At 40.3% G+C, this 14,662-nt stretch overlaps 1 protein-coding gene across 2 annotated transcripts; it reads left to right on the top strand.

The window, feature by feature from the left end:
• The first annotated feature begins 4,221 nt into the window (after positions 1-4,221).
• Positions 4,222-11,567, top strand: LOC121994052 (auxin-responsive protein IAA17-like). Of its 2 annotated transcripts, XM_042548231.1 has the most exons (6): positions 4,222-4,296; positions 4,400-4,866; positions 10,193-10,422; positions 10,684-10,825; positions 10,995-11,056; positions 11,250-11,567. In XM_042548231.1, exons 2-6 carry the CDS (start codon positions 4,406-4,408, stop codon positions 11,285-11,287), a joined length of 933 nt encoding a protein of 310 aa, XP_042404165.1. In that variant the 5' UTR covers positions 4,222-4,296; positions 4,400-4,405; the 3' UTR covers positions 11,288-11,567. The 2 variants fall into 2 exon arrangements, with proteins under 2 accessions (XP_042404165.1, XP_042404164.1); XM_042548230.1 differs by lacking the exon at positions 4,222-4,296 and having other exon boundaries at positions 4,322-4,866.
• Positions 11,568-14,662: the final 3,095 nt, after the last annotated feature.

Raw genomic sequence — 14,662 nt, 5'->3', positions numbered from 1 at the left:
AAAAAAACGTACATAAAGAACAAATTCTTAAGTTAAACCATCAAATAGAGAAGTCAACCTATTTTTTTCAATGTATGTATGGGTCAATGCCACATTGTATATTAAAGAAATGAGATTAGCGCAGCCACCATAGTATAAACTCCATGAATGCATCTTATGAGAAACATCATCTAAACACCCTACCATATTATCTGGCAAGTTTGTCATAACTATTTTTTTTTCTTGTCTTCATCCGTTAGTTAAATATAGTTTCTTTTTCAGGTGAACTCCCACAGTATGCAAAATGCTTATTATCACTAATTCAGTAATTAAAGAAAAGGCAAATGCACAATGCTATGTGAAATAGGGAATTATCCAAGCCATGGCTAGGTTTTCGCAGGCAGCCATTCCGGCGGACATAATCTGCCTTGAAGAATTTCCAAATAATGTCCACCTCAAGTATTCAATATTACTCCTCAAATTCCATGGTATAAAGGAAACATTTTTCAGACTTGTAGAAGAACCTAAAAACCCATCAAAGTCATACATATCGGTCCGACAGGCATAAGGAATTAGAATCGTTTCAACGATGGGTGGCAGATGATGAAATACTTGTACATCGACAAGTCCCACGGCATACAGTGAGTGATCCAGAGAGAGTATGAAATGATAGCACGGACGTTTCGATGGCAGATCCCTAGGTATGGATAGATGAGTTAGTTAGTAGGGAAAGAGATGGGCGAGATCTCACAGCAGGGTTGAATCTCTGACGGAGCCATTGAGGTGGGCATGGAGCTCGATCTTCGGCAGCAGTTTGCACCATTCCGGCAGCTCCATGTCTCCACCTGCGTCCAAATAAAAGAACTTATGTTAGCCCAAGATCGAGCTAACATAACGTCGAGTGCTTTCATCATGCAGTTATAACTTGGAAATCATTTGCTAAATAGGAAGGCCAATTGAAGATGCACCTCAAAGGAATTCGAGATCTCAAATATTGAACTACTCAGGCATTAGGTGAAAACACAGTAGTGAAGAACAAAATTTTAAATAGAATCAAGTTTAGGTACTCTGATAAATTGATCGCCAATGGCATGCAAACTACTATGACTACAGAAATGTGATAACCTCTCGACTTCATTTGACTGTCGAGGGAAGGATCAAGATTCCAGATAACAAAAAAACAATTAAAAATTTTTTTTTTTATTTAATCATTGATAGAAGCTACTATTTCATATTTTATTAGAATTCTCCTTATTTATATGAATTGCCTAAAATTTACAAAAAGGGGCAAATAACACATTTGTTCAAAATTTAACCTTAGTTAAGAATTTGGAGAATAAAATAATAATAAAGTTAGGTTAGGGTTACAGAGGGTTCTTATTTTTTTTCCCTTGTCAAAGTCTCCTCCTTGGATCATGAAATCCTTGATCACATGATGAAATGCAGATCCTTTGTAACCGAAGCCTTTCTCACCTGATCAAAATAGTCACATAATGCAAATACTTTCACCAATCAAACGAAACAGAAATCTGTTGGGCGGAGAAAAAAATCAAGAACAAAATCAAAAGAAACAAAAGAGAAGATGAAGTGACCTGTGCAAAGAGCACGAAAATTTTCTGTGGTTTGAGGGACATCATCCCTGTACAACCCTATCACAATCCTGCCCACATCCTTCCCCACCGGGTTGCCGATGCTGATGTCGAAGTAGACTTTGGTGGTCACCTTAGACTGCAGCGCAGCTTCCTAAAACCCCAGCACAAAAACACATCGTAGCTACATTTTTCATTTCCAGAGAACAAAGACCAAATAGATACCAGATCTCGGAAAAGATAAAGTCAAAAAAGGATGCGGTGTGGTTGGAGGAGATACCAGGCCTCCTCTTCTCAACCAAATGGAGGAGTTGGAGGAGATGCTGTGTGGTTGGACGGAGAAGCAAGGGCGTCGTGTCTTGATCCTAATCGGGAGAGGAAGGGGCGTCGATCTAGGAAGGGGGAAGAGGGAGATGAGGTTGAGAGAGATGGTCGGAGGTTTAGGTTTAGGCTGAGAGAGATGGTCAGATGGTCGGAGGTTTAGGTTTAGGTTTAGGCGAGAAAGATGGTCGCGCGGAGGAAGGGGCGCGATATATATTTAAGTTTGGAGGGAACTTCACAATGTTGCAAATTTTGGCTAGTGGGAAAATTAAAATATTTAATTTTGGTTCATTAACACCGGGTTTTATAAAACCGATGTTAAAATCGGTGTCTATTAACGAAAAAAAGGGCGCTCATAGACATCGCCTAAAAAACCGATGTCTATGAGCTAAAATCTGCCCTCATAGACACCGGTTTTTGGAAAAACCGGTGTAAAATACTCAAAGACATCGGTTTTTGCTTAAAACCGTTGTTGTTCCACTGATGTCTATGAGGGTTTTTGTTGTAGTGAGCTCAGCGCGTGCTCGGTGCTTGACGTTGCTTGTTTCTTCGAAGATGTGCAGCGGTAATACAAGAAGCAAAAACATACAACGCTAACACTTGTCATTTTACTTGGTATCCACCTCACGAGAGGTGACTAGTCCAAGGATCCACGCACACACACACACACCTCCACTAATAAACACTCCTTTTCGGTAACTACCGAAGGCGGAGAAGCCCTACAAGTTCACACTACAAGAAGAAAGGGAAAGGATACACAAATACAAGCAAAAGCTTACAATGAGTATAGAAACCCTAACCCTAACTTTCTTCTTCAGCTGTAGATCCACCTCTTGACTTGGAAAACCTCCAAGAACCTTCAAGAACTGGCGATCTGATCTTTGTGGAGAAGATGTGGAAGTGCTGAAGTGATCTGAGATGAATCAGTGAAGTTCTGCTGAAGGAAACGCTCGCCTGCAGCTAAATACGACACCAACGGTCGGATCCCGATCGATTGGATTGCTCCCAATTGATCGGGGAGGCTTTGGATCGATCAACGGATCGATCCAGAGCGCCTCTGTGCTCTGGAAATTTGCCTGGATTGATCGACGGATCGATCCAGAGCTTATCGCGACATACAGCACCTTCCCAATCGATCCACTGATCGATTGGGACCTCTGGATCGATCGGCTGATCGATCCAGAGGAATTCTGTGCGCTCGCGACTTCCTCCCAATCGATCCACCAATAGATTGGGATGAAAGCTTCTCGCAGGGACACCCCAATCGATCGGCCGATCGATTGGGCTCCAGCCAATCGATCGGCTGATCGATCCAACTGTTGGTTTTTGCCCAAAACCAAGTCCTAAAGCCCCCAAACCAACATCCGGTCAATCCATGACCTGTTGGTTCATCATGCCTAGCATCCGATCACCTTTGACCTGCTAGGACTCCCTCACCAAGTGTCCGGTCAATACCTTTGACGCACTTGGACTTTTCTTCATCATGCCAAGTATCCGGTCACTCCCTTGACCTACTTGGACTTTCACAAGATGTCTGGTCAACCTTGACCCATCTGGATTTCCCTGTGCCTGGCTTCACTCACTAGGACTTCCAATCTGCCTGGCTTCACTCACTAGGACTTCCAATCTGCCTAGCTTCACTCACTAGGACTTCTCCTTTGCCTGGCTTCACTCACCAGGACTTCCAATCTGCCTAGCTTCACTCACTAGGACTTCTCCTCTGCCTGGCTTCACTCACCAGGACTTTCTTTCTGCCTAACATCCCAGTTAGGACTTCCCAGTCAAGTATCACTACAACAAAAACCCTCATAGACATCAGTGGAACAACAACGGTTTTAAGCAAAAACCGATGTCTTTAAGTATTTTACATCGGTTTTTTCAAAAACCGGTGTCTATGAGCGCAGATTTTCGCTCATAGACATCGGTTTTTTAGGCGATGTCTATAAGCGTCCGTTTTTTCGTTAATAAACACCGATTTTAACATCGGTTTTTAAAATCTGATGTCTATGATAATTTTCCCACCAATACTTAGCTAAAATTTTCAACTCTTCCCTCTAACCTAACCCTATATGATGTCGTCCACGGGAGGCAAAGAGAGAGAGAGCCGTCTTTGGGCGACTCACCTTCTCCGCCTCTATCTTCTCCTCCCCTCCCATCGCCGACCCAATCTCGACCTCCTTTATTCTCCCAATTCGAAGCAGACAGAAACAGAGATCGGAGATCTGTGCTTCCGATTCACCGCTCGATCCGCCAAGATGCAGATAGGTTCCGAGAAGGCGTCGTCCCTTGATCTCTTGTCGGTCGTCGTCGCCTCCCTCTCCGACGGATATGGGCTAACGATAAGCCCAAAGTGTCTAATGTAGGAGGAAGAGGAAGCTGCTAACGATCAGCAAAACCAGACGCAAAGGTGTCTCCATTTTTTTTTGTTTTTACTCCTCTGCCCTTTGCGATTGTTTGTTCGACTACCTTTGAATCTTCAGCAGTTTGATGATCTCCTGTTCTCTATGCAGAGGTTGATGTCGTCGACGGTGGAGCATGATTACATATGTCTGTCGGTGCGGAACTCCTCTGCTGGTGGAGTCGAGGGAGGGGTTCTGAACCTCAAGGCCACGGAACTCAGGTTGGGGCTGCCTGGGTCGGAGTCGCCCCACCGCGTGGAGAAGATCGGGCTCACCCTGGATTTGCTCCCCAAGAGCTTCGTCTCCGGTGCCAAGAGGGGGTTCTCCGACGCCAACGATGGGGGCGGGACGTGGGGATTTGCCGCCGAAGGTGGCGGATCTGAAGTGAACTCGGTAAAAGGTGGCAGCTTGTTTTCGGGGAGAGGGGAGGTTGCGTCCGGTGGCAGTGCAGGGCAGCTTTCTGGGCAAGGGAATGTGGGGAAGGACCTAGCGGTGAAAGCGGCTGGGCAGGAGCGGAAGGTCACCCCGAAGGGCTGTGGTTCTGTTGGGAATGATAGTCCGGTAGCTCCTGCAGCGAAGTAAGTGTGATAAAAATGATCCTAGATTTTTCTTTCAAAGATTCATAAATCTTCATGCGTTCTAGTTTCTGTTTTTTGTTTCTTTTTTTCCCCCCTTTTGGCATAGCTTGGATCTTTTAATCGAATTTGTTATAATTTCCCTCGCCGTTTCACTGATTTTTTCTTTTTCTTGTTTGCTCTTCGATATTTTTTCCCCTTCTTCCTTACGTTCGGTGAAAATAGAGTCTTTTTTAGGTGCACAAACGTAGAATCTGGGTGACATCCGTTTGGTGGTTTGTGGTTCAACAAGGGTTTGCAATGGTATAAACTCTGCCATTCATTTAATAGGAAGAATCAATTTTTTTCTCGGCGCCAGGATCTTTGTATCCATGAAATGACATTACTAAGCAAGGAATTTAATCAATTACTTTATGTAAAATATTATGTATGCTTTTGAGAGACTAAGATCTTCCCTTGGACCTTAACATATGTATTCAAGTTTTGTCTACTTCTGGGTTTCTAGACTCGAGTGTTTTGATACTGAAATCATAAAGTAATTTAATCACTTACTTTATGTTCAATTGTAAACCATAACACTTTGGAACAGACATGAGATGCATAATTTTTCCATAGACCTACTGCCAAATTATCTTCTACTTAATTGATCATGTACGATATGTTGAATAAACATTAAATGTCCATTTACATTAGTTATTCCAACAGTTTTAGGAAAATGAAATGTCAAGAGTCAGCAATTACTCTTAGTTAATGTTTTTTTTAATTGCCTATAGTTAAGTTTATTTCAGTTTTAAGAGGGTAGACTACACCCTATAAATAAGTCATTGTATTGCTCGTAAGTATATAGAATTGAAGAAGAAAAACTTTTTCCTCCACAAGTCCACCAATTGTCCTTTTCACAAATTGGTATCAGAGCCGATGGGGAGTATAATCAGTAATGTGTCGTTGCCCCAGTTAACGAAGGTGATCTACGAGAATTGGAGGATCCAAATGAAAGCTCTTCTTGGTTCGGTGGATTGTTGGGAGGTGGCTCAAGAAGGTTTCGAAGAACCAGAATCTACCGCAGGATATTCGGCGGCTCAAAATAAGGTGTTGAAGGAAACGCGATCAAAAGATAAGACAGCATTGTACATGCTGTTCCGAGCTGTTGATGAGTCGGGCTTTGAGAAGATTGCGAATGCAACAACTTCAAAAGAAGCATGGGACATCTTGGAGACTGCATACAAAGGAGCCGACCGAGTTAAACAAGTTCGCCTTCAAACTCTTCGCAACGAGTTGGAAGGCATGAAGATGAAGGAGTCAGAAGGTGTGTCAGATTACATCACACGTGTTCAAACTGTGGTGAATCAACTCAACCGAGTTGGAGAAAAGTTGTTCGATGCACGGGTCGTGGAGAAAATTCTGAGGTCGTTAACCGACAGTTTCGAGAATGTGGTATGTGCCATAGAAGAGTCAAAGGATCTAGCAATGTTCACGATCGATGAGCTTGCTGGTTCCCTATTGGCACATGAATACCGAAAGAAGAAGAAGAAGGAGGAGACACTTGAGCAGGCACTTCAAACCAAAGCATCGATCAATGGTGAGAAGATATTCTATTCTCAAAACTTTCGAGGTAAATGGCGTGGCCAGGTGATCGAGGAAATAGTCGCGGTGGGAGAAGCCGCGGCCAAGAAAGATATCATGAGGAGAAGAGGCAATCAAACCAACAGAACTGGCGTGGAAGAGGACACGGTCGTGGGAGAGGCGGTTGGTCAAATTATTCCAACATCGAGTGCTACAAGTGTGGCAAATATGGTCACTATGCGAAGGATTGCAATTCTGATAAATGTTACAATTGTGGAAAGGTGGGACATTTTGCAAAAGAATGTCGAGTCGAAGAAAAGGTGGAAGAGACAATCAACCTAGCCATGGAAGATGAAGCGAAAGAAGGTTTTCTCTTAATGGCATATGACAAAGTCAACACCGACAACAACACAGAGTGGTACCTCGACACGGCTGCAAGCAACCATATGTGCGGGCATGAGCATTATTTCAAAGAAATGCGAAAGGTTGAAGCTGTATCTGTATCATTTGGAGATGGATCGAAGGTTGAGGTCAAAGGCCAAGGTACGATTTATTATTTACAAAAAGATGGTTTAGTTGGGTCAATCCAGATGTGTATTACGTACCAGACCTCAAGAGCAACATTTTAAGTATGGGGCAACTTATGGAGAAAGGTTATTTGGTTTTTATGAAAGACCAGATATTACTGTTGAAAGACAAGCAAGGGCATTTAGTCGCTCAAGTTGAAATGGGGAGAAATCGGATGTACAAACTGAATTTGAGAAGTGTACGAGAAAGATGTTTGCAAGTCAACATAGAAGACAAGGCGTCACTATGACATCTCCGCTTTGGCCACCTACATCATGAAGGCCTAAACAAATTGGCAATGAAGAATATGGTGCATGGACTACCAGACATGCAATACGAGGGAAAGTTTTGTGAAGAATGTGTGCTTGGAAAGCATGCCAGAATGCCATTTCAAAAGAAGGCAGAATATCGGGCTAAGCAACCTCTCGAGTTAATTTATTCCGACATATGTGGACCAATTACCCCTGAATCTTTCAGCGGCAAAAGGTATTTCATCTCTTTTATTGATGATTTCTCACGAAAAACTTGGGTCTATTTTCTGAAAGAAAAATCCGAGGCATTTGAGTTGTTTAAAAAATTCAAAGTGCTGGTGGAAAAGGCAACCGGTAGACACATCAAATCTGTACGATCCGATAGAGGTGGCGAGTACACTTCAACGGCTTTCATGGAGTATTGTGAGGAGCAAGGCATAAGGCGATTTCTAACCGCACCGTACTCTCCACAACAAAACGGGGTGGAGGAGAGGAAGAATAGGACCATTCTCGACATGGTTCGGTCAATGCTCAAGAGCAAGAAAATGCAAAAGGAATTTTGGGCGGAAGCCGTGCAATGCGCCGTCTATATTCAAAATCGGTGCCCACATGCAAAGTTGTATGATCAAACACCACAAGAGACATGGAGCGGACAAAAACCAACAGTTTCTCATCTCAAAGTATTCAGCAGTTTGGCCTACGCACACGTGCCGGATCAGCGAAGAACAAAGCTTGAAGACAAAAGCAAGAGATATATTTTTATTGGGTATGATGAGAAAACAAAAGGATACAAGCTATTCGACCCAATAAGCAAGAAGATTCTTGTGAGCCGTGATGTACGAGTTCATGAAACAGATGAATGGGATTGGAATAAAGAAACAGAGGGCATCATTAAAATTGGAGAATCATCAACTGCTATACCAACAGCCATATCAGAAAATTCTGAAACTATTGATAATGAAGATGAACCACGACAGTCCAAAATGCGAAGTTTACAAGATCTGTATGATTCGACAAATGAGGTACACCTTATATGTCTTTTGGTAGATTCTGAGAATATAAGTTTTGAACAGGCAGTGCGAGACAAGAAATGGCAAGCTGCCATGGACGAAGAGATTAAAGCAATAGATCGAAACAACACATGGGAGTTAGCAGAATTACCGAAAGGAACTCAACCCATTGGTGTCAAGTGGGTGTTTAAGAGAAAGATGACTGCTCAAGGGGAGATAGAACGATACAAGGCAAGACTTGTAGCAAAGGGATACAAGCAAAAGGCAGGAATCGACTATGAGGAGGTGTTTGCTCCCGTTGCAAGAATGGAGACAATCAGATTGCTCATTTCACAAGCGGCTCAATGCAAATGGTCGATATTACAAATGGATGTCAAGTCGGCATTCTTGAATGGTGTGCTTGAAGAAGAAGTTTATATCGAACAACCACCCGGATACATGAAAATCGGAGAAGAAAAGAAGGTGTTGAAATTGAAGAAGACACTTTATGGGTTGAAACAAGCACCACGGGCATGGAATACTCATATCGATGCATACTTCAAGGAGAACGGGTTCGAACAATGTCCCTACGAACATGACCTTTATGTGAAGAAGAATGGAGGTAATATGTTATTTGTTGCCCTTTATGTTGATGATCTCATTTTTATGGGGAATAATAGTAAAATGCTACAAAAGTTCAAGAGCACAATGACACGGGAGTTTGAGATGACAGATTTGGGCTTGATGAAGTTTTTCCTTGGCCTGGAGGTAAGACAAGGAAAGACGGGTATTTTTGTATCCCAGGAGGCATATGCAAAGGAGATTTTGAAGAAGTACAAGATGGAGTCTTGCAATCCTGTTTCAACACCAATGGAACCAGGAGCAAAACTTTCTAAGTTTGATGGAGGAGAACGAGTCGACGCAAGCAAATACCGAAGTTTAGTGGGAAGCCTTCGCTATCTCACATGTACAAGGCCGGACCTTGCATTAAGTGTCGGCATTGTAAGTCGGTTCATGGAGGAGCCAGTTCATTCACATTGGAAGGCGTTGAAGCGAATCCTACGGTACATCATAGGAACAGTGTCACTTGGGTTATACTATACAAATGCTGCAGATTACAAGTTGGTCAGGTACTCCAACAGCGATTGGTGTGGAGACTTGGATGATCGAAAAAGCACATCGGGTTATGTGTTTTTTAAGGGTGATACGGCGTTTACCTGGCTTTCAAAGAAGCAACCGATCGTGACACTCTCGACATGTGAAGCTGAATATGTGGCAGCATCTTTATGTGTATGCCATGCGATATGGCTCAGAAATTTATTGGGGAACTTGGAGCAACAACAACTCGGTGCGACTGTAATACGAGTTGACAACAAATCAGCAATTGAGTTGAGCAAGAATCCGGTGAATCATGAAAGAAGCAAGCATATTGACGTTCGATTTCACTTCATCCGAGATCAGGTAAAGGAAGGAAGTGTGGAATTAATGCACGTGGCAAGTCGGGACCAAGTCGCAGATATCTTCACGAAACCGCTACCGATGATACTTCTCGACAACTACAAAAGACTGATTGGCATGAAAGATGGCAGAAGCATTTAAGTTTATGGGGGAGTATTGTTGAATAAACATTAAATGTCCATTTACATTAGTTATTCCAACAGTTTTAGGAATATGAAATGTCAAGAGTCAGCAATTACTCTTAGTTAATATTTTTTTTAATTGCCTATAGTTAAGTTTATTTCAGTTTTAAGAGGGTAGACTCCACCCTATAAATAAGTCATTGTATTGCTCGTAAGTATATAGAATTGAAGAAGAAAAACTTTTTCCTCCACAAGTCCACCAATTGTCCTTTTTACACGATACAGATGTAATTAATTATGTAGATGGGATTTTTGGTTTGTTTCTGTTATGCTGAAAGAAGTTAGAACATTGAACATGTAACGGGCATGCATATGGCAGAGCACAGGTGGTTGGTTGGCCACCAATCCGTAGTTATCGGAAGAATACTATGATTACAAATCCATCTAAGGTTAAAGATGATGCTGATGGAATACAAGGGCAAGGGTGTCTTTATGTGAAGGTTAGCATGGATGGAGCTCCTTATCTGAGGAAAGTTGATCTCAAAATATACAAAAACTATAAGGAACTTTCATCAGCACTTGAGAAAATGTTCAGCGGCTTCACAATTGGTGAGATTTAATTATTCCTTATTATTTGTTTTTTTTAAATGAAATAGAAAATAACGAAGAATGTTTTTTGTTCAGATATATGTTTCTTTATGCCATTATTTGCAACAATACTCATTTTAACAAATATCAAAACCTTAATTCAATTTTTTCCCATGAGAAAATAAATTAAATCATGGATGGAAGCCTGTCTATCCAAATCAAATTAATTTCGCTGAAACTTAATATGGTGCATATGATTGACTCCTTTCCATTCGAATTCAGGTCGGTGTGATTCTCATGGAATACCAGGCAGAGAGGAGTTATCTGAGAATCATTTGATGGATCTCCTGAATGGTTCTGAGTATGTCATTACTTATGAAGACAAGGATGGAGACTGGATGCTTGTCGGTGATGTGCCATGGGCGTAAGTAACCTTATTTGCTTTTCATAGTTCATGTGTTTTCTGTTTCATTAATTCTGTATATTTCTATTTGGACGTAATGTAATCAATTTGTCTTTCTGGTCATGAATTATTTGTTGTCCCTGAAACTTCCATTCACATTCTTTTCTGCTAATTAAATGAAATATTTCAGGATGTTCACAAACTCATGCAGGAGGTTGAGGATCATGAAAGGTTCAGATGCTATTGGACTTGGTCAGTAAAATCCTTTCCTTCACATTTCATTTTCTGGATTTTCGATCTGATATGTAAAGAAGCATCCCTTCATTCCATGTTTTAGTGTGTCCTAAATGAAGTTTGAGTTTATTGTGCCACAATTAAGTTGCTTGCTTTTGCTCACATTTTCCATGCAACCTCAAGACTAACAAAACTATGATTGTTTCTGTAGCCCCAAGGGCCCTGGAGAAATGCAAGAACCTGAAATAGACACATTATCATGGACACAATAATCAGATAGCTGTAAGTGCATTTGAGTATGGAAGTTGAAAGGGTTTAGTTATCAATTGTTTTATATAGCTTATGCTTTGTGGCTTGCTGTTCTGAATGGACTATTTAGGCTTGTTACTACATTCCGATGCTTAAGTCAGGACCTAAGTTTGTTGGACTATGCTTGCTTGAGTTTCTGCGAGTTTCCCTTGTAATTGTAATATAAATGCTTGGATTGCTGTTTGCGACTGATTAGCCATTATTTACTATTCGAAACTCAGTCTATGGTTCTATTTGGACATCTGAATCAGCCATCTGATGGATGCCAGTGATCTGGAAAGAAAAAAATTGGAATCTCCAGATTTGCTTTTATCATTCCTTCCCTTTGAAACATTGATGTAAAAGATGTATTTTAAAACATCTCCAGATGTCTGTAACTTTGTGTATTACTATATTTTGCTATGACCTTACTGTTCTAGCCTATGACCTATTTAGTTATCATCTAGTCTCGTGCCATACAGTTTTCATTTTTATCCTTCTCTACCAGCTCAAATCCTATTCTAGAACAAATCCTATTCTTTTCTAGTGATTACAATTTCAATACATGTCTGTGTCATGAATTTCCACTGTATATGCTAAGTGTGTCAAGAGTTATCTCATGTTGCTTTTTCTGGGTGGTGTAGTTGCCGTTTTCTGAAAGGTGGAAACTACTTGAAGAAGAAGTAATTCGACCAAGGAATTATGAGAGAAAGCAATTAGAATCTGACAGCAAGGGACATCCCATTTATAGATATGATATGGAGCCATTTTCAGTATGTAGATGTCAAGATACATGAGTTAATTAGTATGGCATGTTATAGATATTAATTAGTATGGCATGAGTTAATTAGTATGGCATTTTCAGTAATAAGTTGGGAATTTTAGGCAGGATCATGTTTTGGGTGTTGGAGGATTTGGTAGAGTTTACAAAGGTTTGATCAGTGAAGATCTCAGGGATGGACTGCAACCCCTTCAAGTAGCAGTGAAAGTCCATGATGGTGATAACAGACATCAAGGTCATAGGGAATGGCTGGTATCCATCTCCAATAACTCAATTGTTGGTTCTGTCTCATCGCTTCCGATTCCTTCGTCAAGGTAAAAGCATCGCACTCTCGGTTCCGATTCCTGCTTTAATCTCTTTTAGTCTTGATTTTGATCATTTACTTGCATTAAAATCATTAAACTATTCGTGAATTATCGATCTGCTGTAGTAATGCTGGTGAACTTGATGAAGGACTTGTTTTTATGAGGTCTTGTTAAGTGATGAAACCTTCTACATTGCTTTAAATGCAAGCAGTTGGTTGATTATCCAATTAGTGCCCTATAATTTGTTTACGGTTCATTAGTACCACAATGATTATGCGAGCATAAAAATGAAACAATAACATATTTTCCAACTTGTCCAGTAATTTTTCATTCTTTAATTTGTTGGATACAAGTTCAATTGTTAATTAACTTCCATAATAGGGGAACAAATGGCCATCTTTTGGATTTGCAATTCTATTTGACGTCAGCTATCATATTACTAAACTTTCATTCTGATAATGCCAAGGCACAAAACTTCCAGATTGCTAGTTTTTTGTTTTCTCTCTATATATTTTTTTCATGGATCATGAGTTACCTTGGACTTTTGTTATCAATAAACTCTTGCAATCTCCTCAAATACTCCTTATTATGTTGTTATGTATGTAGAAATATGAGCGGACAACAAGAGAACGTTGCAGCTCCAAAGTTGAATGAAAGGATATTGTCGTCATTGTCCAAGAGATCAGTGGCTGCCCATCCTTGGCATGATCTTGAAACAGGTAACCGAAAACGAAAGAAACAGTTCCACTAATATTTACACATCTATTAATTTGATTTGTCTTAGTATCTGTTTTTGAACATGAATTTGTCTCCAGGTAAAGAGCCCCCTGTTGTGTTCAATGTGGTAAGTGTATTTTTTACCTTTTAACTGATAAAATGTGCAAAATAAAGTATCAGAAGTGATATTGTTTTTTACAAATGCAAACTAATTTTGAGTAAATCATCTTTTTGCTCGTTTATCAAATTAGATTGCCTCCCAAAAGGATGCAAGGGTTAGATTTGAACTTGTTATTCATAGATCTATCACTATATGATGTGGTTGAGATAATTGATGAATGTTTATCTTTTTAAGCATTCCAATTAGTCATCTTGTTACCTAGTGCTCTTATTGCATTTTCAACTATTATCTTTGGTCTTGGTTTACTAATATATTATTTATGTGTTTTTACAGTTTACAAATCTCAAGTACTCTAGAGTTGAAATTGATGAAGTGCGGTTCGAGTGGGTTGAATGCATGCTATATTACATTTGAAGTGCGGTTCTACCTTGATGTGTTAAAAGAATGTTCTACTTTGATTTTGATATCTATTAGCTAGCTTTTGATGTAAAAAGAATGTTTGAGTATTTTATGGATACTGTTGTAAGAAGATTATTTATATAATTTGTGAATATTTGTGTATTTTATGGATATTGTTGAGGAAGAATATTTGTATAATTTGTGAATATTTGTATTTTTTTTTATTATTGTCGGTTTTTCATTGTTTCGGAAATCAAATTTGCGCTGTTAAAAAATATACATATTACATCAGTTTTCCACCGCTGCAAAACCGATGTTATTAACTAATATTATATCGGTCATTTACCGCTGCCAAAACTGGTGTTATTAACATACAATATTACATCGGTTTTACACAGTTGATGAAACAGTGTCGTTAAGTGATACTACACCGGTTAATAACTGATTCGAAGACTGGTGTCGTTAAGTGATACTACACCGGTTTTAACCCGATGTCTAAAATGACAGACTTTTAACATCGGCTTCATAGACATCGGTCGAAAATGAAATAGACACCGGTGGAAAACCGATGTCTATGAGGATTTTTGTTGTAGTGTATATGGTCAACCTTGACCTACTTGACTCTTCTTCAATCAACCTTGTATTGTCAAACATCGAAACTGAAACCAAGACTCAAGCTTGGTCAACCAGGTCAGCCTTGACCTGAGGGATATTGCACCAACAATCTCTCCCTTTTTGATGTTTGACAATACCACACAACCACTTATAATTACACATGTAAGTTAGGCTAATCCCATAGCCTAAACCTTCTTCATGCCACTAGGTAATGACTACATAAGTTAAACCCTTCATTCTCCTCCTAAGAGGGCAAACTCCCTCTAGGTAATGAAGGCCTAACTTACTCCCTTTCATTCTCCCCCTATTGGCACACATCAACCCATGCCCCATTTTTGGGCACACATCAACAAAATCACTTGTTGATAACTCTCCCCCTGAAGAGTTGCTCATCGTTG

This window comes from Zingiber officinale, chromosome 6A (genome assembly GCF_018446385.1).
Source record: "Zingiber officinale cultivar Zhangliang chromosome 6A, Zo_v1.1, whole genome shotgun sequence".
Classification (NCBI taxonomy): Eukaryota; Viridiplantae; Streptophyta; class Magnoliopsida; order Zingiberales; family Zingiberaceae; genus Zingiber; species Zingiber officinale.
The sequence above is the reverse complement of the archived record's forward strand: the minus strand, read 5'-3'. Positions and strand labels throughout refer to the sequence as shown.